Here is a 24595-nt window from a genome sequence, read left to right as displayed (position 1 = left end):
CTCCTTCTAAACAGGCGCCTGGCCGACGAGGACGATGAGCTGTCGGAGGTGCAGCCGGATGCAGTGCCGCCGGAGGTGCGCGAGTGGCTGGCCTCGACCTTCACCCGCCAGATGGCCACCAGCCGGCGCAAGAGCGACGAGAAGCCCAAGTTCCGCTCGGTGGCCCACGCCATCCGTGCCGGCATCTTCGTGGACCGCATGTACCGCCGCGTCTCCAGCTCGGCCCTCACGGCCTTCCCACCGGACGTGGTCAGGCTGCTCAAGGTGGGTGCTCCAGAATCAGTACATATATAGATACCTATACAGTATCCATTCGATACAAGGTGATATCTTGTAAATATAACAATCCATTCGATACAAGGTGATATCTTGTAAATATAACAATAAGAAATCATATTGGGAGTTATAGAACTAGTTCTCATATTCCAAACCAATCTCTTAATCCGCCACAGAACCTGGACGACTGGACCTTCGACGTGTTCGCCCTCACGGAGGCGGCCAGTGGCCAGGTGGTCAAGTACGTGGCCTACGAGCTGTTCAACCGCTACGGCTCCATACACAAGTTCAAGATTGCGCCGGGAATTCTAGAGGCATTCCTGCACCGCGTGGAGGAGGGCTACTGCCGCTACCGGAATCCGTACCACAACAACCTGCACGCCGTGGACGTGATGCAGACGATCCACTACTGCCTGTGCAACACGGGTCTGATGAACTGGCTAACGGACCTGGAGATCTTCGCCTCGCTGCTGGCCGCCCTGCTGCACGACTACGAGCACACCGGCACCACCAATAACTTCCACGTGATGTCCGGCTCGGAGACGGCACTGCTCTACAACGATCGGGCTGTGCTGGAGAATCACCATGCCAGCGCCAGTTTCCGGCTGCTGCGCGAGGATGAGTACAACATCCTGTCGCATTTGTCGCGCGAGGAGTTCCGCGAACTGCGCGGCCTGGTCATCGAAATGGTCCTCGGCACCGACATGACCAATCACTTCCAGCAGATGAAGGCCATGCGCCAGCTGCTGACGCTCCAGGAGGCGACCATTGACAAGCAGAAGGTGCTCTCCCTGGTGCTCCACTGCTGCGACATCTCGCATCCGGCCAAGCAGTGGGGCGTCCATCATCGCTGGACGATGCTGCTGCTGGAGGAGTTCTTCCGCCAGGGCGATCTCGAGAAGGAACTGGGCCTGCCCTTCAGTCCGCTGTGCGATCGCAACAACACACTGGTGGCCGAGTCGCAGATCTGCTTCATCGACTTCATCGTGGAGCCCAGCATGGGCGTCATGTCCGACATGCTCGAGCTCATCCTGGCCCCCATTGCGCCCATGAACAAGGCCAAGCCCTCCACTCTGGTGGAGCACGAGCCGACCGCCAACTCCACGACCAACTCGGCCATCGTGATACCCAACTCGGGCATCACGCCCAGCATGGAGAAGCCACAGAGTCGCACCGAGGCGAAGACCACCGCCGCCGAGTGCCTCGCCCGCAAGAGTCTCACCGGCAGCGCCGCCTCCAAGTTCAACATACCCAAGCCGTGGCTCAGCTGCCTGGTGGAGAACAAGCGGATATGGAAGGAGCAGGCCGTCAAAGGTGAGTTCCTTGCACTGCGGCAAATACAATGGTAGATAAGATATATATACTAGTAAACTAATATTACCAAATGCCAAACTATAGCTTAGATCTCAGTGTAGTGCGCTTTCATTATCATATTAATTGCCTGGCGACTCTGCCGCTTTTTGTAGTCACATTAAGGGGCGCTAATTGAGTTTGAGCTGTCCTTCGCTTTGATCTCCCGCCTGCCAGTGGGCGTTTATTATTCATGCAAAAACCTTCTTACGCAGAGCTGATGGAACGGCGCCGAAAGAGCGGTCATTAGGCATCCAGCGCCAAGAATCGAGAATCAAGAACCATTCCCTAGATACAAAAGACAAGCGCAATCCTATTACGATCTAAGCCAAGTGACGGGAGGAAGCTTGCAGGATTTGGCGGCAGCAGGTCCTTTAAAAGCAGTACTAGCTACGCCTTGAAATTAGTTCGAATTTTGAATTGGTTTACTAAACTTCCTTCTATTATTTCCTTTAAAAGCACTACTTGAAATTCGTTGGCATTTTGAATTGGTTAACTAACATTCCTCATATTATTTCCCCACAAAATCATTTACTTGCATAATACATGCATTTTAAATATACAAAATAACCACTTTCATAATCTGAGTCTGGCTTAAAAATGAAACAAATTGGGAAACATTAATATTTCTGGTTAAATTAAGGTACAGTAAGTGGTTCAGAAAGTAATAAAATTTAGTTTAATTAACTAACGATGCAGTGAACAATTGGAACACTAAAAATTCACCTGTTTTCAGATGCCGAGGCCCGCGCTTTGGCCACCGCAGCGGAAGAAGCTGCAGCCGCAGCAGCAGCAGCAGAAGTGAAGGAGGAGGGCGAGGGGGAAAGCAAGCCGGAAACGGAAGCGGCCGATGGCGAGCAGAGTGAGTCGGCGGCGGAGCCGGCAGATGGCGCTGCCGCCTAAGGGGGGCCATGGCGCCACCTGTCGGCCGGCGGCAAGCTGAAACGGAAACGAAAACGAAAACGGAATGAAGAGAACACAAGAGGAAACTTTGATGGTTACACTGAGAGAAGAAGCTGCAAGAATATTGTTTACTAAGCTTAGAATCAGCCTAGAATATTATTGATAACAAACCGCTTCAAATGCGCTCTCTATGTGAATTGTGGTAGAGTTAGACTAGCGTACATCATCTACATATACATAGATATATAGGCTTAGTTGCGGTACACTAATATCGATATATATATATATGTATAAATACTGTACACTGTACACTTTGTTGTTGCAAACGGAAAAGCTAATTGAAAAACAGAAGAAGAAAACCCATGAAAATGACCATGCACAAATACAAACGAACAGAGGAAAATAAACGCGTAGATGTAAATAGCGAGGAGTTCAACTGGAATTTGTTGTGAATTTGTTGGTTCGTTGCGAGCATTTATATTTAGAATTCAGTTGTACTTGTACTTCGTTAGTTTTAGTCAAATGTGGAATTTATCGTATGATTTGTATAAGTTCGATGTACGCCATTTCGTTCTAATTAAATACATATATTTTTGTAATCGTTTGCACCTTTTATTTTCGACCTTAGTTTTTGGTGTTTTGTGTGTTTTTGTGTGTTTGCATTTACCAAGCATTCGAATTGCTCAATTTAACGAGTGGTTTTCGTGAGAAGTGGTGACAGACTAGAGGATCTGTCTAGATATTAAGTACCTAACTAAAAGCTAAACCAAAAAATACCTGACAACTAGCTATACGACTTGTATATACTCTCCTCTCAAACCAACCCCAACCCCTAACAGACTTTTACCTAAAAAAAAGAAACCAAACGAAAGCGAGGATTTCGAAAACTTTCCACTCTACAAATGCACATAGCTACCTATACGATGGGATATATAATATTTATTGTTAAGGATATAATAGTCACGTTTCTACAAAACATATTTATTTTTATACGTGAGCGCGGGACAAAAGTGAGAGGAGAAAGTGAAGGAGAAAGTGGAGGAGAAAGTGAAGGAGGGCTTGAGTCGCAGGAGGTTTTTGATTTTCTTTCGTTTCGGTTTTTCTTTTCCTTAATCAACTTGAAATGTTTTCAAACGTTTTTCAAAATGTCTGATAGCGGGACCATTCTTTTAAGATTTACCACTGCTCTTTACCAATTGTGAGCAGAGGGCGAAAAGCGGCGGAAATGTGGGAAAATTGAGGTGGAAAACAGTCGAGGGTCAAAGGGCAGTGGTAAAAGTGCTTAGCAGTAAGGTACCAAATTATCAGCTGAAATTGGGATCATAGCTTTATTAAGGTAGTCGATAAATGTACGAAAAATCGTGGTGCAGATGCAGATGCAGATGTGTATAGCGGATGTCTACTAGTAGCCATATAGCCATAGCCACAAATTAAAGACAAACATTAATCTACTCCTAGCCCACCCATTAATGGGATAAATATAGCGCCAGAATACCAAACACCGAATACCGAATACCGAATACCTATTATGCGGACCGTAAATATTATTGAACAAACAGTGTGTGTTAGTGTATATCAAACTCGAACGCTCAAAGCGATGCGCTTATACATCGTATATATCGTATATATCTCTCAAAAATCTGTACAAAGTCCTGATTAAAATAGCGTTAGGCTGCAGACCTTCAAAGGAAACTGAATAAAAAGTTGTTATTTATCTCTGTTGAAAATGAGAAAGCCATGAAAATGAGTAACACTACTAATCGATATATACATATATGAGGTTTACGATTCAATGTTATTAGCAAAACGTAGTCTAGTAGTATCATTAACACACATAGACATATTGCTATATTATATAGTTCCGGCCGATGTGGAAACTTGTTATCGAGAAACTTAGCTGATGGAACAATATGAAATACACACTTGCATACGGTAAATAAGTTGAAAGCAATCATTACATTTAATAATAATAATATAAACTACTTAACTATAAAGCCCCCAATAAAAAAATATGAAAAATACATTTTGTGTAAATACAACTTGCACAGGATGCAAAAAGATGTAGTATACTAGCGAATGCACTCTAACTAAAGGGAATAAAGTAGCCATTCCACACCAAAAACCAAAAACAAAACCCAAATCGCATATTACTGAGATCTGTAAATAACTTTGGTTCATCTGTTCATTTCTAGCCCAGTTATTGATATATCGTATAAGCAAACTAATTGTGTACTTTACAAGTTTTCTCAAAACAAAAGCCTACTAATGAAACGTTTTTAATTTTCCTACTATGTTAAACTCAACATATAATATGCATAAACTAACGGCGATGGTCTAAAATTTGCAAACAAATATTTGAGATAAAGGGTATATGGCTGAGATGTATGCTTATTACGAAATACTTTCAAGTAAATTATAATAACACCATATGACTTTTAATATACTAATAAAAATTCTTATTAAACCTAACTTTCGAGGGTCTTTTCTTACGGAAAACTTTTAATAACTGAATTAAACTATTTTTTCATTGAAAGCCCGCGCTTGTATTTGAATTCAATGTTGCCACCTGGTCAAAACTGTGACATCGATAAATACAGCTTCATCACCTATCGGCTTGTTGAATATGCCTTCTTGGATTTCATATTTATGTTATTATAATACAAATCGTAAATGCTCATATACTTAAAGGTCTAATTTATAAGTTCAAATAAATTGTTACGAGAAATGCCATGTTTTTAAAACCGGGTATTATGGCATTTGTTTGGTATCTTTTTTTCCAAAAATCGACACTAAGCCGGATGGTAATTTCATGCTAACCTTCAACGGCCACACTGGCACTGATACTTATCGATATTTATAAAATACGATACATTTCATTTTCGAGCAGGTAATTAAAAAAAAAACGCGAGTAAAACACCAAAGATGTGTGAAAAGTGTTGGCTCAACTGCTCGCCCAACTGGCGGCCAACGCTCCAACCGTGTGATAGACACCAAATTTGCCCAATCTCGGCATAATCACCATTCGGTGGCCATTCGTGGGTGTTTCTCCGGGCAGAGGCCGAGCAGCGCAGCCGGCGTCGACAGCGGCGCCAGCGTTCATTCATTCATTCACTTCAATGATTAATGTGCGGGGAAAAACGCTCGAAGTGATTTGAGTAGTGATACGATACGGCAATCGGGGCACTGGGCCATCAGTAGTTGTCCACCCGGTGACAAATCATCCAATATTCCCGGTATTCCACGCCGTAAACAAAGTCACAAGCTTCGCTGCCACCCCGCCCCTCCCGAAAATGGGAAAAAGAAGAAAAAGTCGTGCTCCCCACGCAGAAAATCAGAAACAGCGAAAATAAAGCAAAGACCTCGCCAAATTAGGCAACTTGCAGCCCAGTGTCGTGTCGCGGGCTAATTAACTTTTCGCACAACAATCTGGCCGGCCTTTAAGCCAAAGCGATTCCCCGCCTGTAAACAGAGCAAATAATCGGCAGATAGTAAGATTAGCACAGCCTGCAGGTCGAATGCTCGAATACCCTGCCTTTCTACAGCCTTTCTAAACTCCACTGCATTGTCTTGTGCATGGAATCTTTTGGCTTCGTCATGTGACTTGTTTCACGCCACTATCTTTTAAAACAACAACGTTTTTATCATATCTACAGCTGCCTTTCCCCACAATTTATATGATACTATGTGTGCATCAAACTTTAAAATCAATCAAATAGTCAGTTTGCGCTGTAATCAACCTCTTATTTTGATCTCAGTTCTCTATAAAGTAGCTTGTTTTAGATGCTATCACTTAGATCATATAAAATATCAGTTGGCACTCAAATATATATTATAAACAATAGTTTCAGCGCCAACTCAGGTAGCATACAGAATAGGAAAAGTGGCAAACCTCCTCTGAATTCGAATAGCACCCAGCCGAGAAGGGCAGTGCAATTAATAATGGGTTATGGGATGAGAACAGATTTGCAGATAAGATCGAATAGAAGCCGAGGCTAAGCGTTATCTCCATTCTTTGCAGCAAACGCTCGACGGGCAGCGGTAATTGTGGAGCGATAGAAACGCCAGCGCCATGCCCATAGACATAGACGCACGACGACCAAGTGCCAAAAGCGAGAACCGAGCGTGAGCGACTGCCAGGAGCAGGATCCGTATCCGGGGTCCATCCGCTAGTCAAGAGATCGAACGAGCGAGGGAGCGACGGAGCGAGTGAGTGCCAAGCCAAGTTGCATTTAGTTTGAGCGCCCGACCAACCGACCCCATTCAAATCGGCGAAATGGGCAACAAGAACTCTTGCTGCGCGTACTCCAGTCCGCAGTCGGACCGCAAGTCCAAGGACATGCCGCCCGTCTTCGAGGAGCGCCACCAGCTGAGTCATCCGCCGCACACGTCGCAGCACCAGCTGGACGGCCACCATGGATCCGCGTCGACGGTGCACCTGCACCATCACCAGCACGGCCACAATCAGCAGCACAACCAGCAGGGCGGCGGCGGTGACAACTATGAGAACCAGCAGAATCTGCAGCACATCTCCGAGCGAGAGGCGCTGGAGGGCGAGGAGGATCCCTCGGTGGATCCCACCGCAGCCACCATGTTCCTGGAACGATCCAAGGTGGAGAATGGCGGCATGACGCGCAAGCGGTCGCAGCAGCAGATTGCCCAGCAGGCGGGCAGCGGCGGAGGAGGCGGTGGCAGTACGCCAGGCGGCAATAGTTGCGGCGGTGGTGGTGGCATGAAGAAGAGCTCCTCCTGCTCGACGATCTATCTGGACGACAGCACTGTGTCGCAGCCGAATCTTAAGAATACGGTCAAATGCGTCTCGCTGGCCATCTACTATCACATCAAGAATCGGCAATCGGACCGGCGGCTGGATATCTTCGACGAGAAGCTGCATCCGCTGACCCACGACCAGGTGCCGGATAACTACGACACGCACAATCCGGAGCACAGGCAGATCTACAAGTTCGTGCGCACGCTCTTCAACGCCGCCCAGCTGACGGCCGAGTGTGCGATCATCACGCTAGTCTACCTGGAGCGGCTCCTCACCTACGCCGAGCTGGATGTGGGCCCCTGCAACTGGAAGCGCATGGTGTTGGGTGAGTTGCAGTTGCGATCGGTTTTAAAGCAAATAAATAACATCTTGAATGCTTTTACTAATCTATAACTAATCCATAACTATAATGGCAGGTGCCATTCTGCTCGCCTCGAAGGTGTGGGATGACCAGGCCGTTTGGAACGTGGATTACTGCCAGATACTCAAAGACATCACCGTGGAGGACATGAACGAGCTGGAGCGCCAGTTCCTCGAGCTGCTGCAGTTCAACATCAATGTGCCGTCCTCGGTGTACGCCAAATACTACTTCGACCTGCGCACGCTCGCCGAGGCCAACGAGCTCAACTTCCCCACGGAGCCGCTGTCCAAGGAGCGGGCCCAGAAGCTGGAGGCCATGTCGCGTGTGATGCAGGACAAGGTCACCGCCGAGGCCCTCAAGAACGGCATCAAGAAGTGGTCCTCCATGGACAACATCAGTCAGGGCGGGCCGCGACGTAGCGTGGCCATACTATCGTGATTTATATTAGCTTACTAAAACCGAACAACCAACAACCAGCAGCAATGAGCAATGAGTCAAGAGATCCGTACTCTGTAGTCCCGTAGTCCGATCGAATGTTATTTGAGAACCGTAGCTCTCCGCTGAATCAGATTTAGATTCCGATTCAGATTCAGATACAGATACAGATACAGATTCATTTTGTAGGCCACCCGGTTGCGTAAACTTTTCGGGAGGCTTTTTAGCCAGCACACTCTAAAGGAACACCTAAATACGTGCAGAATCACAGTCTTATATATACACGAAAAGCGTTTTAACCACACGTCTCGAATTAAGGACCACTTTTTACATATACATGCGATCGATGTATGTTAGCGAAACTACCGATGCAGCCAAGGATTTGGATGATGATTTTAAACAGAGACACAGAAAGAAGTACTACAGCAACGCGTAACCAATTGCCAAACGAAAGATCCAGATCAGAACAGTAGATCCGAACAGAACAGTAGAGAATTGTTTGTACAAAAGGCTTAAAATTATAATATTGTATTTGACTTGGCCACCCAGCAGCTGGCATCCAATCAATTTAATCTCAACGGTTGGCCTCGGCCACGAAATCGTCATTTACTTAGCGTCCGCGCCCAAAACATTTCCCTGTACATTTGTTACGAATTTAATTTGTTTACTTTGCAACCATTTTCTTAATATCCCTACATGATTTCGTGTGATTCTTATAGTTTCCATTTAGCTTTATGCGATCAACGATATTCGGATATTCGCATATTCGGCTTCCCCGCGTCTTCAGGCTTCAGGCACAAAAGGATTTAGGGGGCGTGGCCTGCGGCAAGTTGATTAGTTGATTTGTTTTTTGGTTCTTAGCATTAGGAAAAGGAAAATAAACAAAATCCGAGCGAAAGTTGCAAGGAGCACAGCGCAATATTAACCCAAAAGATTTGTGAGTAAATTAATGTACTAGACATATAAGGATACGAATTATATGCGAAATGTATTTTATTTTGTAATTTATTTTACGATAAAGCTAAATAAAAGCAAATCAAAGAAATACACTTTCTATATCCTGCATTTTTTCTCCTTTATAATTATGTTTATATTAAAGATTGCTCAGATCGAATTGGAAGCTAAAACTATGGCTATATTATATATATTATATAGTCTTGCTACAAAATATCATGAATATAAACCTTAAATAGTTCGATTTTTAAAATATTTTCCAAACATCATTGATTACATTATTCCAATCAAAAGTAATGTCACAAGAATTATTTTTAGTTTCTTATAAAAAGTGTCGCATAATCCAAGAAGTGCATGTTTTTAATGAAACACTTCCCGCAAAATCTGGGTTAAAAATTGTGTAATTTTCGTGACATATTTCATTTATTTCTACAAATTATGAATGCTCAATTTGCATATATGAGATAGCACTTATTTCAAATTAAGAATATCAAACCAGGTCGGTTAAATTACACTACAAGATCTTTCAAATTTCCGCTGCTAAATAGTTCTTTTATTTAATAAAAATTTATTAATAAATAAAAAACTTTATTTTCCAAAAGCTATCGACGCAGTGCCATCTTTACTTCGGTATTTTTGCGCGTATGGTATTTTTCAAGTTGCAATGAAAATTTAGCACGGTCACACTGCCGACGCTGGAGAACTATCGATTCCTGCTGGTCCCGATGCATCGCTGTCATATCGATACTTCTTCCAGCTCTATACACTGCTTCTCTCGCTCTTCCGCCCGCAACTAAAACTCTGGATCCGCGATAAATGTTAAAAAAATAAAGACACCGCTCTAATTAAATGGCCAACCACAAGTGTACAGTGCGCGCAATGCATTTAGTGATCAGTGAAGAGTGATATCCGAGATCGGGGCACAAAGCCAAGATCGCCATTGAGCAATCCGGGAACGGCGTCTGTTGAAAAGGGACGCTGCTGCAACCAGAAAAAGGAGTGGTAGCTTGCTGGTCTATGGATAAAACTTTACTCTATCACTGGTGAGTGAAATTCGAATGTGCGATTCCCGCATTTATATTCCAATTGACCAAGCGGACCCGGTCGAATTTGTGTGCTTAACCGTTTTGCCGCCTTTTTGTGCCCAAGCCCCAAAAAAGCAGCACTACTGCGAGAGGGGGTCGGGGAAGGGAGAGGAGGAGACAGCGGCAGCGAATCGTTAATAAGAACAACGCAATCGCACGCACACACATACACACTCACATGCGGGTTCGAGCACGCATTGTATCTGTATCTTGCGGTGTCTCTCGTACTCGCTCTCGCTCTCTCGCTGCCTCCACACCTCTTGTCAGTGCTGCCAATTTGAATTCCTCCTAGCCAGTTTTTTTTAATTGGAGTAAGTGCAGTAGTTGCTTGCTCTGATTAATAATCGTATTTGAAATAGTGTTTGCTAATAAAAAACTAGTTTTAGGGGAAAAAATGTAATCAGTCATTATTATTGAAGTCATTATTGGGAAGCTTATTTAGTAACAAACATTTAATAATCATTTTAATGTTACTTGTAACAGCTACTTTAATATATTAAGCCTTTGTCCAATTAAAGGATGCCAACATAATTAAGAAGATGACAGCTGATTATTAAACACCAGTAAATGAATCAGTCAACCTATAACTAGGTTACCACATTTAGTGAGTTAAATAAAAAACAACAAGAAAATAAAGTAGAGTCGCCCTATAGATCCCCTCGCCAAAGCCAAACCGGCTGCACTGGCGCTCCCACTGGACTTTTGTGCTTTCGGCTGCCGCCCGAACGCGCCGCACGAAGAACTTTTACATCGGTCGCCTTTGCCTGCTCGCCTTCTGCTGCCTCCGCGTCTCATTCAGTTTTCAGTTTGCTTTGCTCTGTTCGCCGTTCACCACCGCCTCTCACCCGCGCGGCGTTTCGATTCTGATTGCCACTACTGTTGCACACACACACAAACACACATTCGCCGGAGAGTGTGCCCGCCACCACCACCGTTGCAATATCAAGTAAATTTTCATATACTGGCGTCATAAGAACGAACCGAACAACCTTTTTAAAGCTGGTAAAAACTGCAGTGTTGTACGAGGGGGGAAGCTGCTAGAGGGGTCGGGTCAGGAAGGGTAGTGTGGAGAGGGGGGAGTACCGGGGTTGATTGGAAACAATTGTGTTTATTTGTGAAATTCGCATGCAAAAAAGAATACGAGAATTCTTAATCAAATGACTTTGCGGTCGACTTTACTGCCAGTGTATTGGTGTTTGTGAGTGCGAGAGTATCTGTGTGTGCTTGTGTATGTGAGCTAAGCACATCTACAGCCACAGAGTTCCCATTAACGTCATCATCGTGTCATTCTTGCAAGTTGTAGAGAGGGAGAGGGGAGGCGCAGGGTTGCATTTTTTGAAATTTATTAACTATAGCACTTTAAGTGATCGGTAGCGCTCTCCGAATTGGCACCATATGTTAGAACGCAGCTCCCACTTCCGATTCCTTTGGCTTTTTCAATTGTGCCTAGATGTGTGCCTGTGTGTTTTGTTTAATAATTATGAAATGCACACTAATTGGCTGGAATGAAAATGTGACGGACGACTCTCCAACTCGATCCTCCTCTCCTCTCCCTCTCTCGCTTTTTTCCTTTTTCCCATTCGATTCGCAGCTCTCTCGTTCGAAATTTGAGCGACAGCCAAACAAAATTAAAAATAAAAAGCGGCAGCAGCGGCAATAATTATAACTATAACTCGAGTTTCGGATCTCGGCATATAGAATGTGAGCCAAAAGGCAAAACTTGTATCGACGCGCCGCCTGTACTCGCTTCTCTCTTTCCCTCTCTATCTCTCGCACTCTCTCGCTCGCTCGTTAGGAGCTCTCTCAGCTTTCATTTTTCTGTCTCGCCTCCTCGCTTTATTTTGTACTTACGCTTTGCGATTCAATTCGTTTTTATTGGTTTTCCGCTTTAGGCGGCTGGGAATTGTACGTAGCGTCGTTCGTGCAAAACGTTGTTGTTGCTGGGCCAGGGGGCTAAGGGGTGGCGTTGCCGTTGTCGTTCAATGAATAATGAGAGACAATGTAAGGCAAAGAGAGGGAGAGAGGCAGACAAGAGAGAGCGAGAAACGAGACGAGAATAACAAAAAAAAATAATAAAAAAAAGCAAAGCCGTGTACAAAAGTGCACGAAAAGCAGTGGGCAAGAAGGGAACAAAGAGCAGGCGGCATGGCAAGAAAGACACAACTTTTTTTTCCCCTGCTGGCAGCCAAAAGCAAAGCAGAGTGGGGAGAGGTAGAGAACGAGGAGAGGCCCCCCGTCTAGAATCTAGAAGAAAAGCAGAGAAGACTGGCTGGCCGCAGAGATGCACGCACATACAGCACTTCTAGATATAGATACAATTAATTTGATTTGTTAGCACCGAAACCGCACCGCACCGCTCGTTTCGAATTGGAATAGTTGGAAATGTAAAATTTGCAATACCCCCCCATACCCAAAAATTCCAATTCCCTTTCCAATTAGAGTTAGAATATTTTTGCTCTTCTTTCCACGCAGACGCAGCCTTAGTTTCGATGTGTTGGTTACTTTTGCATACATATGTATGTACATATACATATATTGACTGCAAATAAATTTTCGCTTGATTTGCTTTCGCCCCCCGTCCGCTCTTTCCACACACGTATGCAAGTATGTAGGTATGTTTGTGGAAGTGGAACCAAAACTGAAACCGAAACTGGAAGCAAAGGGAAAAGGGGAAGACTGTACCGCGGGCCGTTTGAATATTTCGCGTAAACATAAACACCGCAAACAAACTGTTGCTCACTGGTTATTATTGTTGCCATGTCTCCCCTCTCGTTTCTGCTGCAGGTGGCCCGCCCCAAAGGAACCTCCGCATCCGTCTAAATATACCTTCAAGTCCGCTCCTGGCGAGCCTCCCCAGTAAAATCGGCGGAATCGGGCCAAGAAGAGAATCACATGAGGTAAGTGATTTCAATTGCCGCTGCTTTCACATCAAAATACAGGGTGACTTTACCCCTCACCACCCAAAGGGTTTATTCAACCCCATTTGATACGGATCATTAATGTTTTTGGACCATATGGCTTAGTTTTTATATAAAACAGCGATTTTGAAATTTATAATCCCTTCCGTTACCACTAACATAATTCGCTTGAAAACAACTACTAGAAGGGCAATCTCAGAGATACAAATGAAACTTGTATGGTGTCGATTTTTTCTTGCTCCTTATATGCAGCTAGATACTACTTCATTAACAGATGTGTTTTCCCGGATCATTTAAATGATATATTAAGCAAGCTTGTCTTCCATATTACTTTCCTCATATAAACTTTTTAAACTATGTCATCGGTCTATTGTAGATCGATCCCAATAATTCTAGTACAATTAAAAGATGCCTGATAAATTCTATAATATGCATTAGTTTGCAGATCACCATAAGCTTTAAATGAGAATAATTGGAAAAGTTCTTTATAGGGAAGCGATTTACTGAATAGTAAGTAAGATATTATCAAAGAACAACTTATGTAGTTATTATCTAAAAGTATCTTAAAAGTAATCCAAAAGTATCTTATGCTAAGTTAATTGAATTTGGTATTGTTGCCGGTAGTTACCTCAAAATACTTTAGATCCGATGCTGAAGTGCTAAGGTTTTTGACCTGCGTTTGTGGTTTGCACTCGATTAATTCGTTTTGTGGCGATGCTTGAGTTACAGTTACTTAATAGGGGGCGGGAGTCCACCCCCTTTTCAGATTGGGCCATTTGTCTTGTGCTCTGTGCTTGGCTTCATCAGCACTTTACATGCCCCAAACGAAACCCGCCCACTTTTTTGTTGTTTCTGTGTTTCTGCCCGGGCTGGGCCATTGCACACACACTCACACATGTGCGTGCAGAAGACATACATATGTATTTGGAGATTTGCACACACACATCAATGAAACATTCCTACCTCACCACATTAAAAGTGGCGCCCTTTTTTAGTGTCCTTTCTCCTGCTCTGCGCTCTCCTCGATGTTTGCTGAATTATTTGCTCGAGAAAAACAAGAGAGTGTGAGAGAGCAATCAAGGGGGAGCTCCGCTCCGCTCCACACCTCTCCTCTCTCTCTCGTTACCATTTGCTTAGCATGTAAGCTGTAAGCTGTAACTGTAAAGCGCTTAGCGAAAAGGGGCGAAACCAGGACCTATGCAAACACTCCCCACCTCTCCCGCTCATGCGCGCGCTCTCCCTCTCTTCTATTTTGGAGCTCCCCTTGCTCTCGCCCCTCGTGCACTCTCTCATCCATCTTTAATTCGCAGCTCGGTTTTTCCTACACACGCACACACTTACGCGTTGTCTTTAATCGATTTGTACTTCTTGATATTTACATCAGCTCCCCCTGCACCTAACTCGTTTTGCTCTCCCCTCTGTCTCTCTCGTTGCGCTCTCACACTCTTCTGCTTGCATTCTCTGATTGGATATCTAAATCCTGGATCCTGCCCCTCCCTCGACTTAACAGCCTCAAATTCCAGCTCCACTCCCATTTTCGTGTCTCTTGTCATTCGTTTTGCTGCCTTTTGCCATTTACAATTTATATAAAGTTATTTCATTGTGCGCCCTCTTCTTCTTCCTCTTCCTTTTTGGTGATGAAGACATACATAGCTATATCGGTGCGTGTGTGTGTGAGTCCTGTGGTCCGCTAATGGGCAATTTATATCACTTTTAATGCCCAGCAGCGAAATCAATAAAACGAAGAGATAGCTGCCCAACATCTTTTTACATAAATTAGTCCTAGGTGATGATTGTTTACTTTAAGTATGTGTGTGTGGGGGTTAGGCCTCAACTGTACTTGTGTGCAAATGCATACGTGCATATGACATTTGCATTGTTGGATATCTGTAATGTCCTTCGGCATTAAGGATGCTGTCAAAATGCCACAAGACCAGCACCTTCACCTCGACCATGCAGCATTTTAGATACATCATATTCTCGCAGATGAAATACCAAGTTTTCACAACCAATAGATTTGATTCCAATAATTTTCATCCATTTGCAGGTGAACAATACAGATTGGTTGTGCGCCAATTACACATTCACATGGATAAACTGTAGCAGCCACACCATCAGCCCCACAGGATCCAGAGCAACAGCAGCAATTTCATGGTAATTGTCCCCCGTCAGCGTCGATAAGAAAGACTTCGAAAAATACCTGAGCAGCCAGAGATTAAGTGACACCACCTCCACCTTCCACTTGCATTTTTTGTTTGTTGTAGCCACGCTCAGCGAAAGCAGTCGACAGCAGCAACAACAGCAATATGTAGGCGCTCCTCAGCAGCAACACATGAAAAACAACAACCAAGAACAGCAACAACAACAACAACAACTACTACTACTCCCAACAACAACCAATAACTCCCATAAACAACACAACAACAAGAACATCATTAGGATATTAAAAAACAGGGAACGAGCAACGCCACAACGATCGCCCGGATCTGGACACAAGAATGCAGCACGTGAGCGCTGCCAGCTCGGTGCCATCAGTAGTAACTCCTGTTGTGACCACTGGTGGGACAACGATCACCTTGGGCGGACCACCACCGCTCCCTAAATCCGAGCACAAAGAGGATGGCAAGCCGCCGCACGGCATCGAAATGTACAAGGTGAACATTGAGGACATTTCGCAGCTCTTCACGTACCACGAGGTCTTTGGCAAGATCCACGGCGATGTGGTCAATCATCAATTAGCAGCGGCCCACGGAGGTCAGTTGCCACCACCTCCTCCGCTTCCGCCGCAGGTTACCAGCCATGCGGCAAGTGCAGCGGCAGCCGCAGCAGCGGCGTCCACGAATAATGCTGCCGTTGCAGCGGTAATGGCATCAGCGAATGCAGCAGCGGCCGCGGCGGCAGCTGCATCGGCGGGGGGAGGACTACCGCCGGCCACCAGCGGCAATGGGGGCCAGCAGGTGACGGTGACGACGACCAGCAGCTCGACTAGCAGCGGCGGGAGCACCACCAGTGGGGGCACCACGACCACGGCGGGTGAGTTGCTTATGCCTAAAATGGAGGGCGGCATTCATGGCGTGGACGGCAGCGGCAATGGCGGCAATGGTGGCGGGCAAAACGTGGCGCTGGCGCCAGACGGTACGCCCATTGCGACGGGGACGCACGTCTGCGACATCTGCGGCAAGATGTTCCAGTTCCGGTACCAGCTGATCGTGCACCGACGCTACCACAGCGAACGGAAGCCGTTCATGTGCCAGGTGTGCGGCCAGGGGTTCACCACGTCGCAGGATTTGACGCGCCACGGCAAGATCCACATTGGCGGGCCCATGTTCACCTGCATCGTGTGCTTCAATGTGTTCGCGAACAATACGAGCCTGGAGCGGCACATGAAACGGCACTCGACGGACAAACCGTTCGCCTGCACCATTTGCCAAAAGACCTTTGCCCGCAAAGAGCACCTGGACAATCACTTCCGCTCGCACACGGGCGAAACGCCCTTCCGTTGCCAGTACTGCGCCAAGACGTTCACGCGCAAGGAGCACATGGTCAACCATGTGCGCAAACACACGGGTGAGACGCCACATCGTTGCGATATTTGTAAGAAGTCCTTTACGCGCAAGGAACACTATGTTAACCACTACATGTGGCACACTGGTGAGTGTGATTGATTGGTGGGGGCGGACAATGCGAGCGGCGAGCGCCAAAACAAAAAGACAGATCAGATTCTCTCAGAACTAAATACCAAAAAAAAATAAAAAAAAAAAAACCAAGACCAACTCCAGTCAGACCAAATTCTATCCATAGAGTACAAGAACAACAACAGCCATCACCACATCACACCAACCAACCAAACCAACCAAGAACCAAATCAAAAATTCAACCAACCAACCAAACCAATCAAAAAGAATTGACAAAAAGCACCGCAAAAAATTTATATAAACTTCATCGTGCGTCCTACGTCTTCTTCCACCCACTCTCTCATACACTTCTATCTCGCTCATCGCTTGTGCTTCTTCTACCCGCCAACTCCCACAGCCCCGCCCACTGTACTCACACAGAGAGAAAAAACATAAACTCAAAATGGTTATATTCATTTGGTACCTTTCCTGGCCAAACCTCTCACTTATCTGACAACCTGCTTAGAAAGTGCCAAAATCCAAATTTCAATTTGTTCAAAAACATCTTACAAATGTTTTCCAAATTCCTAGATATATACTCACACTAGAACCGCATGAATTCCTTTCTTTAATCATTTTTTAAAGGATATAACATTCTAAGGATAGTATTGCTAATCAGTTTCAAACAATACGGCACTCAAGCAATTGTTTGTGGATCTGAATAACTTTGGTATAGATATTGTTCTGATTTTTTTTCTCTGTGTCAACTAACGCTTCAAGCAAGCGATTCTCCAGAGAATTGGAGAACGCTCCTTGCCTAATCCCGCTACAAAATTAAAAGAAAACACGCTCACTCGCTCATACCGCTCCATTTCCCCCCAACCATGATCTCTGCATCACACATCCCCAGCTTCACCAAGTCTAAATCATGCTCACATGCACCACCAATCCAAACACTTCATCCAGTGCTCGCTCCACTCCATCACTCCAAGTCCAAGTCCAATCCTTCACTCCCGATTCGATTCGATATTTAATGCCTGTGCAACTTTGTCTACGCTCTCTCTGCTGTCGAACAGGGTGTCCAAAGCAAAGAAAAGTCAAGAAAGTAAAGAAAAGCTAAGAAAAGTTCGTTGTTGCTGCTTGTCGATTGCCAACGTCTCTGTGTAACTGCGACATTAAACACTCGATCACACGAAAGCAATTGGATCACACACAACACATGAAACACACACTCACACATCCCAGCTCATAATCTGCATAATATCTGCTATGTAGGCTTAGACACCTACCTTAACTTTAGCTCTTTGGCGATACTTTCTTCTGGAACCCCACGTTCCGCACAAAAACGTTAATAACGAAAATAAATACGAAAACCAAAAATAAAAACAGAACAGCATCCTGAGGACCAGCAATGAGTAGAAGCAGAGTTGACAGGCACACACAAAACAAAACAAAACACACACACATCCAATGAACATCCACACCACATACAATCCACACCACATCTGACACCACCACGCCCACGTCCATATGCCCGAGCCAGCAGCCTCCGTTCGCTTCGTTCGTTCGAAACCACAACAACGCAAGCCACGGCCAGTTTCACACCAAACAGAAAAAAAAAAAAAAAACGAAGAAAAGATACGAAAGAAAAAACCCACCCACCCACGCAGCCACCACTAAACCACTAAACTATCAAAAGAAAAGAATAAAAAGACTGAGCGGTGCGCGAGGTTGGGTCGGGGGATCTGAAATTTTGTTTTTTCTCCGATTCGCCAACATTTCTCCAATGAGCTTCCGCAAAGATCCTCGTGGAGAAATGGCCGCTGATTCGAGTTAAGCGAGAAAAAAGAAAATGCTTGCGCTATCGAATGCGATTTTGTCTTGTCGAACGAGATCAAACGCCATTCCCTATATACAACAATTCCGTTCTGTTCTGCTACCCCTTTCCCACAAATCCAGGTCAAACGCCACACCAGTGCGATGTCTGCGGCAAGAAATACACGCGCAAGGAGCACCTAGCCAACCATATGCGATCCCACACCAACGAGACGCCGTTCCGTTGCGAGATCTGCGGCAAGAGCTTTAGCCGCAAGGAGCACTTCACCAATCACATACTTTGGCATACAGGTAAAGAGACAAAACGAATCGTAAGCCCGCTTCCTGTTCTGTTCCTCGTTCCCGGGCGTATCCCACCTACCACTCCGCCCGGCCTCCAGCTACAGTCCACGACACATACACAGACACTTGGCGGCGCAGCGATAACGAACTCTCGCTAGGATTGGGTTAAAAGCTAGTTGCACTCCACTGGTCTTCGTGGAACAAATACTTTTCCATATTTACTAAACATGCATTTTAAATAGACAAACTATTCCGAATTCTTTCAGAGATAAATGTAGGTTTAGATCTCCTGAATGCAATAATATGTTCTCATAGCCATTTACAGCCTAGATTTGCAAATTTTGTTGCACTGTACAAAAACATGTTTTGATAAGACTTAACTTAGAGGTCATTAAATCTTTAAATCATTTTGTCAATATATAGATCTAGTTGTGAATCGGCCTCAAGGTTCAGATCTATGGTTTGTTTTGTAACGTTTGTAACACGCAGCCATTTCCCCCGTCGCTAGAGGAGATGAAACACAAAAACCAATCCGCGCCAGGTGTCCAGTGACCCGCAACCTGCCAGCCCAAACCATGACCGCCCCTTTGTTCCATGGCGATGATTACTAATCTCTAAACATTTTCTCGTCCCATTCGCGCGACACACACACATTTGCCACGCAAGCAGGCGAGACGCCGCACCGGTGCGACTTCTGCTCCAAGACGTTTACGCGCAAGGAGCACTTGCTTAACCACGTGCGCCAGCACACGGGAGAGTCGCCACACCGCTGCTCCTACTGCATGAAGACGTTCACGCGCAAGGAGCACCTGGTCAACCACATACGCCAGCACACGGGTGAGACACCGTTCAAGTGCACGTACTGCACGAAAGCGTTCACGCGCAAAGATCACATGGTTAATCATGTACGGCAACATACAGGCGAGTCGCCGCACAAGTGCACGTACTGCACCAAGACGTTTACGCGCAAGGAGCACCTGACGAACCATGTGCGCCAGCACACGGGCGACTCCCCGCACCGCTGCTCCTACTGCAAGAAGACCTTTACGCGGAAGGAGCACCTGACGAATCATGTGCGCCTCCACACGGGCGACTCGCCGCACAAGTGCGAGTATTGCCAGAAGACGTTTACGCGAAAGGAGCACCTCAACAATCACATGCGCCAGCATTCGAGCGACAATCCGCATTGCTGCAACGTTTGCAACAAGCCGTTTACGCGCAAGGAGCACCTGATCAACCACATGTCCCGGTGCCACACCGGTGACCGGCCCTTCACCTGCGAGACGTGCGGCAAATCGTTCCCGCTCAAGGGCAATCTGCTCTTCCATCAGCGCAGCCATACCAAGGGCCAGGAGATGGAGCGGCCATTCGCCTGCGAGAAGTGCCCCAAGAACTTTATCTGCAAAGGTGAGTGAGCGAGCTCTATGATTGTTGCTGTGCGTTGCATGCATCCAGTGGAGGCACGCGTGGCGTGGCGTCAGCATAGTGTCCCAGCCCCAGCTCCAGCTCAAGCTACAGTCATAATCCAAAAACCTTAATCCCAATCCTTTCCTCCAGTTGCTGCTGTGGGGATTGCTTTCACAGCCTTCAAATGTCGTATTCGGGGCTCATGTCTAGTCAGAAACCAAATCAAAAATCTTTTTTTTTTTATGTTTAGTTAAAAGACTAAATTACTAATGCCTTAAAAAAATATTGTCATGTTAATATAAAAATATTTGTAGTCTTTATAATTGAACAGTAAAGAAAAACAATTTTAAAAATAGTATATCAACTCATAGGAAAGGAATTTGTTTATGTTTCTAAAAATATTCTATGATTTACATGTTGTGCTCTTAAACTTTTCGATAAATAATTCAAATAAGTACGTTTTAAGATCAGTGCTAAAATGGTTGATCTATTAGATTTTTTATAGCAATATTAAGGATATCGATTTCATGGCAACACATAATATGACTAGACATTAACCACTTAAGACTAATTTGCATGCCGACAACGACTGTGAGAGCAAGCCCCCAAAACTTACCTGAACCGTTTTCGAAATTCAAGATCCCCGACGATCAGATCTTCATGTCGCTTCCATTGTCCGTTTCGCAGGTCACTTGGTCTCGCACATGCGCTCCCATTCGGGTGAGAAACCACACGCGTGCACACTGTGCAGCAAGGCGTTCGTCGAGCGCGGCAATTTGAAGCGCCACATGAAGATGAATCACCCGGATGCTATGATGCCGCCACCACCCGTGCATCCGCATCCGCAAATACCGGCTGGTGTGCTGACGCAAGTCAAGCAGGAAGTGAAACCGATCATAAGTGAGTCGGCAAACACGACTGAGCTAGCGCAAGCGAGTCTCCCCGTGCCCAAGTCGCCCAACTTAACCGGTCCTCCTACCGTTTCAGTTCCCCATCACTCGGCGACCACCACGATGCACACCATCCAGCAGATCACGGCGGGAGCGGCGGGCGCAGGAGGTGCGGTCCAGTTAACTCCGGGTCTGGTGCCTCTGGTTACCTCCACGCTCATCTCGCATAATGCGGCTGCCCAACAGCAGTCGCAGAAACAGCAAGCAGCCGCTGCAGCAGCTGCACAGCAACAGGCCGCAGCCGCCGCTGCTGCCCAACAGCAAGCAGCCCAGCAACAGGCGGCTGCTGCACATCAGCAGCATCAACAACAAGTGGCCGCCCAACATCAACAGCAGGCTGCGGTGGCTGCTCATCAGCAGCAGCAACAGCAGTTGCAGCAGCAGCAACAACTGCTTCAGTTGTCCATCCAACAGGCGGCTCACCATCACCAGCAGGAGCAGCATCGTCAACAGCAGCAACAGCAACACCAGCAGCAACAACAGCAGCAGCATCACCAGCAACAACAGCAGGGTCATCCCCAGGCCCCGCCACCACAGCAGCAACAGCAGCCGCCGCCCATTGCCTTGATCAGTGACCCAAGTGCTCTGGCACGCGCCGCCATCCAGCTGCAGCATCTGCCTGCGAACGTAGAACAGCACCCGGTTGTTTATTAACAGTAGCCCCTCCTGCACGGTTACACTCCCACCACAGCTCACTCCAGCAGCACGACCAGCACCTCAATAGCTGCCACTGCGTCGTCGCAAGCGGCATGGTGAAGGCAAGCGTGCCACCAGTGAGCCAGTGCTAGTGAGCCGAGCTGACGCGACTTCTCTAAATAGGACACACACCATAACAAGCGCACCCCATATAAGCAGCTAGTTGTATGTACAATAGTTTTAACAGCGCGCTGGTTACGCTGATCTGTGGCCCCAAGTGGAATCGTGGTATGCAGGGTTTCTAGGGTGTGACGATTTTTACAGCAAGTGTTGGTAGAAAAATTTTACTTTCGGGACGAAATGGTACAGTCCTGTCTTCAAAACCCCGATATCCAAGTGATTTCCATTAAATATTTCGTTGGCAAATATTCATATTTTTATTCGTAAAATATTCTAAACAAACAATTTGAAATCAAGTCACCCTAGAAACTCATTGAGCTTCTCCGCAATCGCAATCAAGTTAAACACTTCTCAACTAGTCTGCCGCCGCCAGCTTTAACGTGCAATACGAATCATCTCATAGTTTGTTCTTGGTATCTCTCTTTTTGTGTATCTTTAATGCTTAGGCGCATAGCGTCTAATTTTATTCACGTGTTTTCAACATTTTTGAAATGTGTGCCAGGCGGCGCGTGATTTTGTTTGGGTCGATCGATTTGGTTTTGTGTGATATCCAGTTGTTCCTAAGCTGCGCTCAGTGAAACCAACGGACACAAGAACCAATCCGACTCAGCCAATTTTCTCGCTAGACACTTTAAGAAAGGGGTTTTTGTTGCCGTAACCAGCAAAAGCGCACCATCTTATATTTTTATTGTGTTTTGACTAAGTTATGATTATATCCATATGGAGCGACATTCATAGAAAGCATCCTCATCATACATAAACATATGCAGATATGCATAGGCATAAAATTATAATATATACTTATAGTTTGTAAATAACACGCAACAAGACCCTTGGAAATCTATCGAAAATTGTTATCACAATTGTATTATTTTTGCATTTTCCAAGGAGGATCATTGATAACGAGCAAACGCGCGAAAACTTTCACATATATTGGCCAAGTGTAGTCCTTAACCCAGTTTACAATATATCAAGCCCTGAAAGAGTGGGGCTGTGATGATTACGAGATATATATTATTATATGACAGCGGAAACAGAAGCAGCATAACGGCAGACCCAACTAACGAGATAATGAAAAGGGATTAAACAAACAAGTTATTATATTTAATGTTAGTTGAACTACTAAAAGTAATAATTGAAAACGCGGATCGGAGAAGTGGAGAAGCGAGATCCCGCATAGGAAAGCGAGTAGTTTTTAGTTGGGCGCGTCGCCCAATCATTATGATTACAATTACAATTACGATTATGATATATGAATACTAAACCTATAACAACAAGTTATTACCCCACTATTAAAGTTAACAAGCAACAACAACAACCCATACATATACATATATACGACTAGGCACAACTCTAAAATTAATTATAACCCTTAACTGTGCTTGTGTTGAAAACAACAAACATTAAGAACAAGTTAGAACCGTAACGAAATAAAATAAAATGAAACAATTAACGAGAAAGCCCCAAGCGCCACAAGCAACAACATATCTGCTTTAAATTTTACAACAAAAACAAAATGAAATCTAAAAAAAAAATATTAAACACGAGTCAAAGTTTAATAATTTAGTAAGAAAACACACAATACACAGACAAACTGACAGACACACGACCCACACATTATGCTTCCTTTTAAATGCAACATTTTATGCATTTAATTATCAACAATTAAATGCTTAAAATACAATTTTAATTTAATTTAACAAACTGTAACTGTACACGAATAAACGGAAAATGTAAAACTGTTTGTTTCACCATTTAAAGACACAACTTGGTTTTATTTAGCCTAATTTAATTTATTTACGATCATCGCAGCAAAGTGCACATTTTAAATACACTTAGAATGCAGGGAACAATTGAAAATTGTAAAAAAATTATCATTGATATGCATGTATTTTGCTTTCACACTGAAAATTCTCGTTTTCGAAGTTGCAAACGCACTATCACACCTCTATGATTATGTAGTTGAGTATCCGTGTTAGTTTTGGGTGTTTTTGGATTTTTGGTGATGTGTATAGAGCGCAGTATATAGAATGCATATAGAGATATATATTATTGTACGATTATTGACTAATATATAACGGATATGTGTGCGTAGTACGTGGAGGGCAAGTTTAAGGAGAACATTCACTTGTGTTGCAATATTAATGAACAAACGAATTAATTTACTTGTAAGTTGCGTAGTGCAAGCCGTGAGAATAGAGGTAACTTTCTCCACCACACACTCACTGATCGACAGACACACACCCATTAACCTTAATGATAAACCGCTGGGATGGCGCTGAAAATGTTTCCTAGGAGAAATGAACAGAAGCTGAAGAAAACGCTTGGAACGCCCCAATTAACGTAAACATTAAAAGCAACAAACAGTAACAATACTAAATAGAAACAATAATGTACTATAAATCAGATACAATACAACACTATATATACCTAAAATATATATGCCTATACGACAGAAATTGGACAACAAATGAAATATATATATATATATAGTATATATTGTACAAGTTACGAGTAAAATGTAATTAAAATTTATGAAGTAGTAAGCACTAAACAAAACAAATAAATGAGCAGCAAAAACGCGCAGCATAAGCATAAACCCCGATTTTACAAGAAACCTTTAAAATACATTTTTCAGCT

At 44.8% G+C, this 24595-nt stretch overlaps 3 protein-coding genes across 25 annotated transcripts in view; all 3 read left to right on the top strand.

Annotated features, from left to right (window-relative positions):
- The window catches only part of LOC6527303 (calcium/calmodulin-dependent 3',5'-cyclic nucleotide phosphodiesterase 1), an 84334-nt gene extending 79336 nt beyond the window's left edge, over positions 1-4998 (top strand). For 8 of the 9 annotated variants that reach the window (XM_015197657.2, XM_015197652.2, XM_015197655.3 and 5 more), the window contains 3 exons: positions 15-264; positions 453-1590; positions 2363-4998. In XM_015197657.2, the coding sequence (XP_015053143.1) occupies positions 15-264; positions 453-1590; positions 2363-2529 (1555 nt within the window). In that variant the 3' untranslated portion in view covers positions 2530-4998. Of the gene's footprint in view, positions 1-14; positions 265-452; positions 1591-1841; positions 2098-2362 lie in introns of those variants that run through there. The other variant, XM_039371026.1, reaches the window with a different exon arrangement.
- Positions 4999-5339: 341 nt separating this feature from the next.
- LOC6527301 (cyclin-Y-like protein 1) lies at positions 5340-9149 on the top strand. The gene is made up of 3 exons (XM_002088358.4): positions 5340-5416; positions 6548-7622; positions 7714-9149. Exons 2-3 carry the CDS (start codon positions 6803-6805, stop codon positions 8094-8096), a joined length of 1203 nt encoding a protein of 400 aa, XP_002088394.1. The 5' UTR covers positions 5340-5416; positions 6548-6802; the 3' UTR covers positions 8097-9149.
- A 632-nt stretch (positions 9150-9781) lies between these two features.
- On the top strand, positions 9782-24554 carry LOC6527299 (gastrula zinc finger protein XlCGF57.1). Of its 15 annotated transcripts, none has more exons than XM_015197663.3 (8): positions 9783-10090; positions 12917-13029; positions 15098-15204; positions 15315-16617; positions 18624-18791; positions 19449-20189; positions 20877-21089; positions 21177-24554. In XM_015197663.3, the coding sequence occupies exons 4-8, from the start codon at positions 15549-15551 to the stop codon at positions 21791-21793; spliced, it is 2808 nt and encodes a 935-aa protein (XP_015053149.1). In that variant the 5' UTR covers positions 9783-10090; positions 12917-13029; positions 15098-15204; positions 15315-15548; the 3' UTR covers positions 21794-24554. The 15 variants fall into 15 exon arrangements, with proteins under 15 accessions (XP_039227614.1, XP_039227613.1, XP_015053149.1 ...); XM_015197660.3 differs by having other exon boundaries at positions 9784-10090; positions 15315-16083; positions 19452-20189; XM_002088357.4 differs by having other exon boundaries at positions 9784-10090; positions 15315-16083.
- The last annotated feature ends 41 nt before the right edge of the window (positions 24555-24595 follow it).

The sequence above is a fragment of the Drosophila yakuba genome, chromosome 2L, assembly GCF_016746365.2.
Source record: "Drosophila yakuba strain Tai18E2 chromosome 2L, Prin_Dyak_Tai18E2_2.1, whole genome shotgun sequence".
Taxonomy (NCBI): Eukaryota; Metazoa; Arthropoda; class Insecta; order Diptera; family Drosophilidae; genus Drosophila; species Drosophila yakuba.
This window is presented reverse-complemented; position numbering and strand designations above follow the sequence as displayed.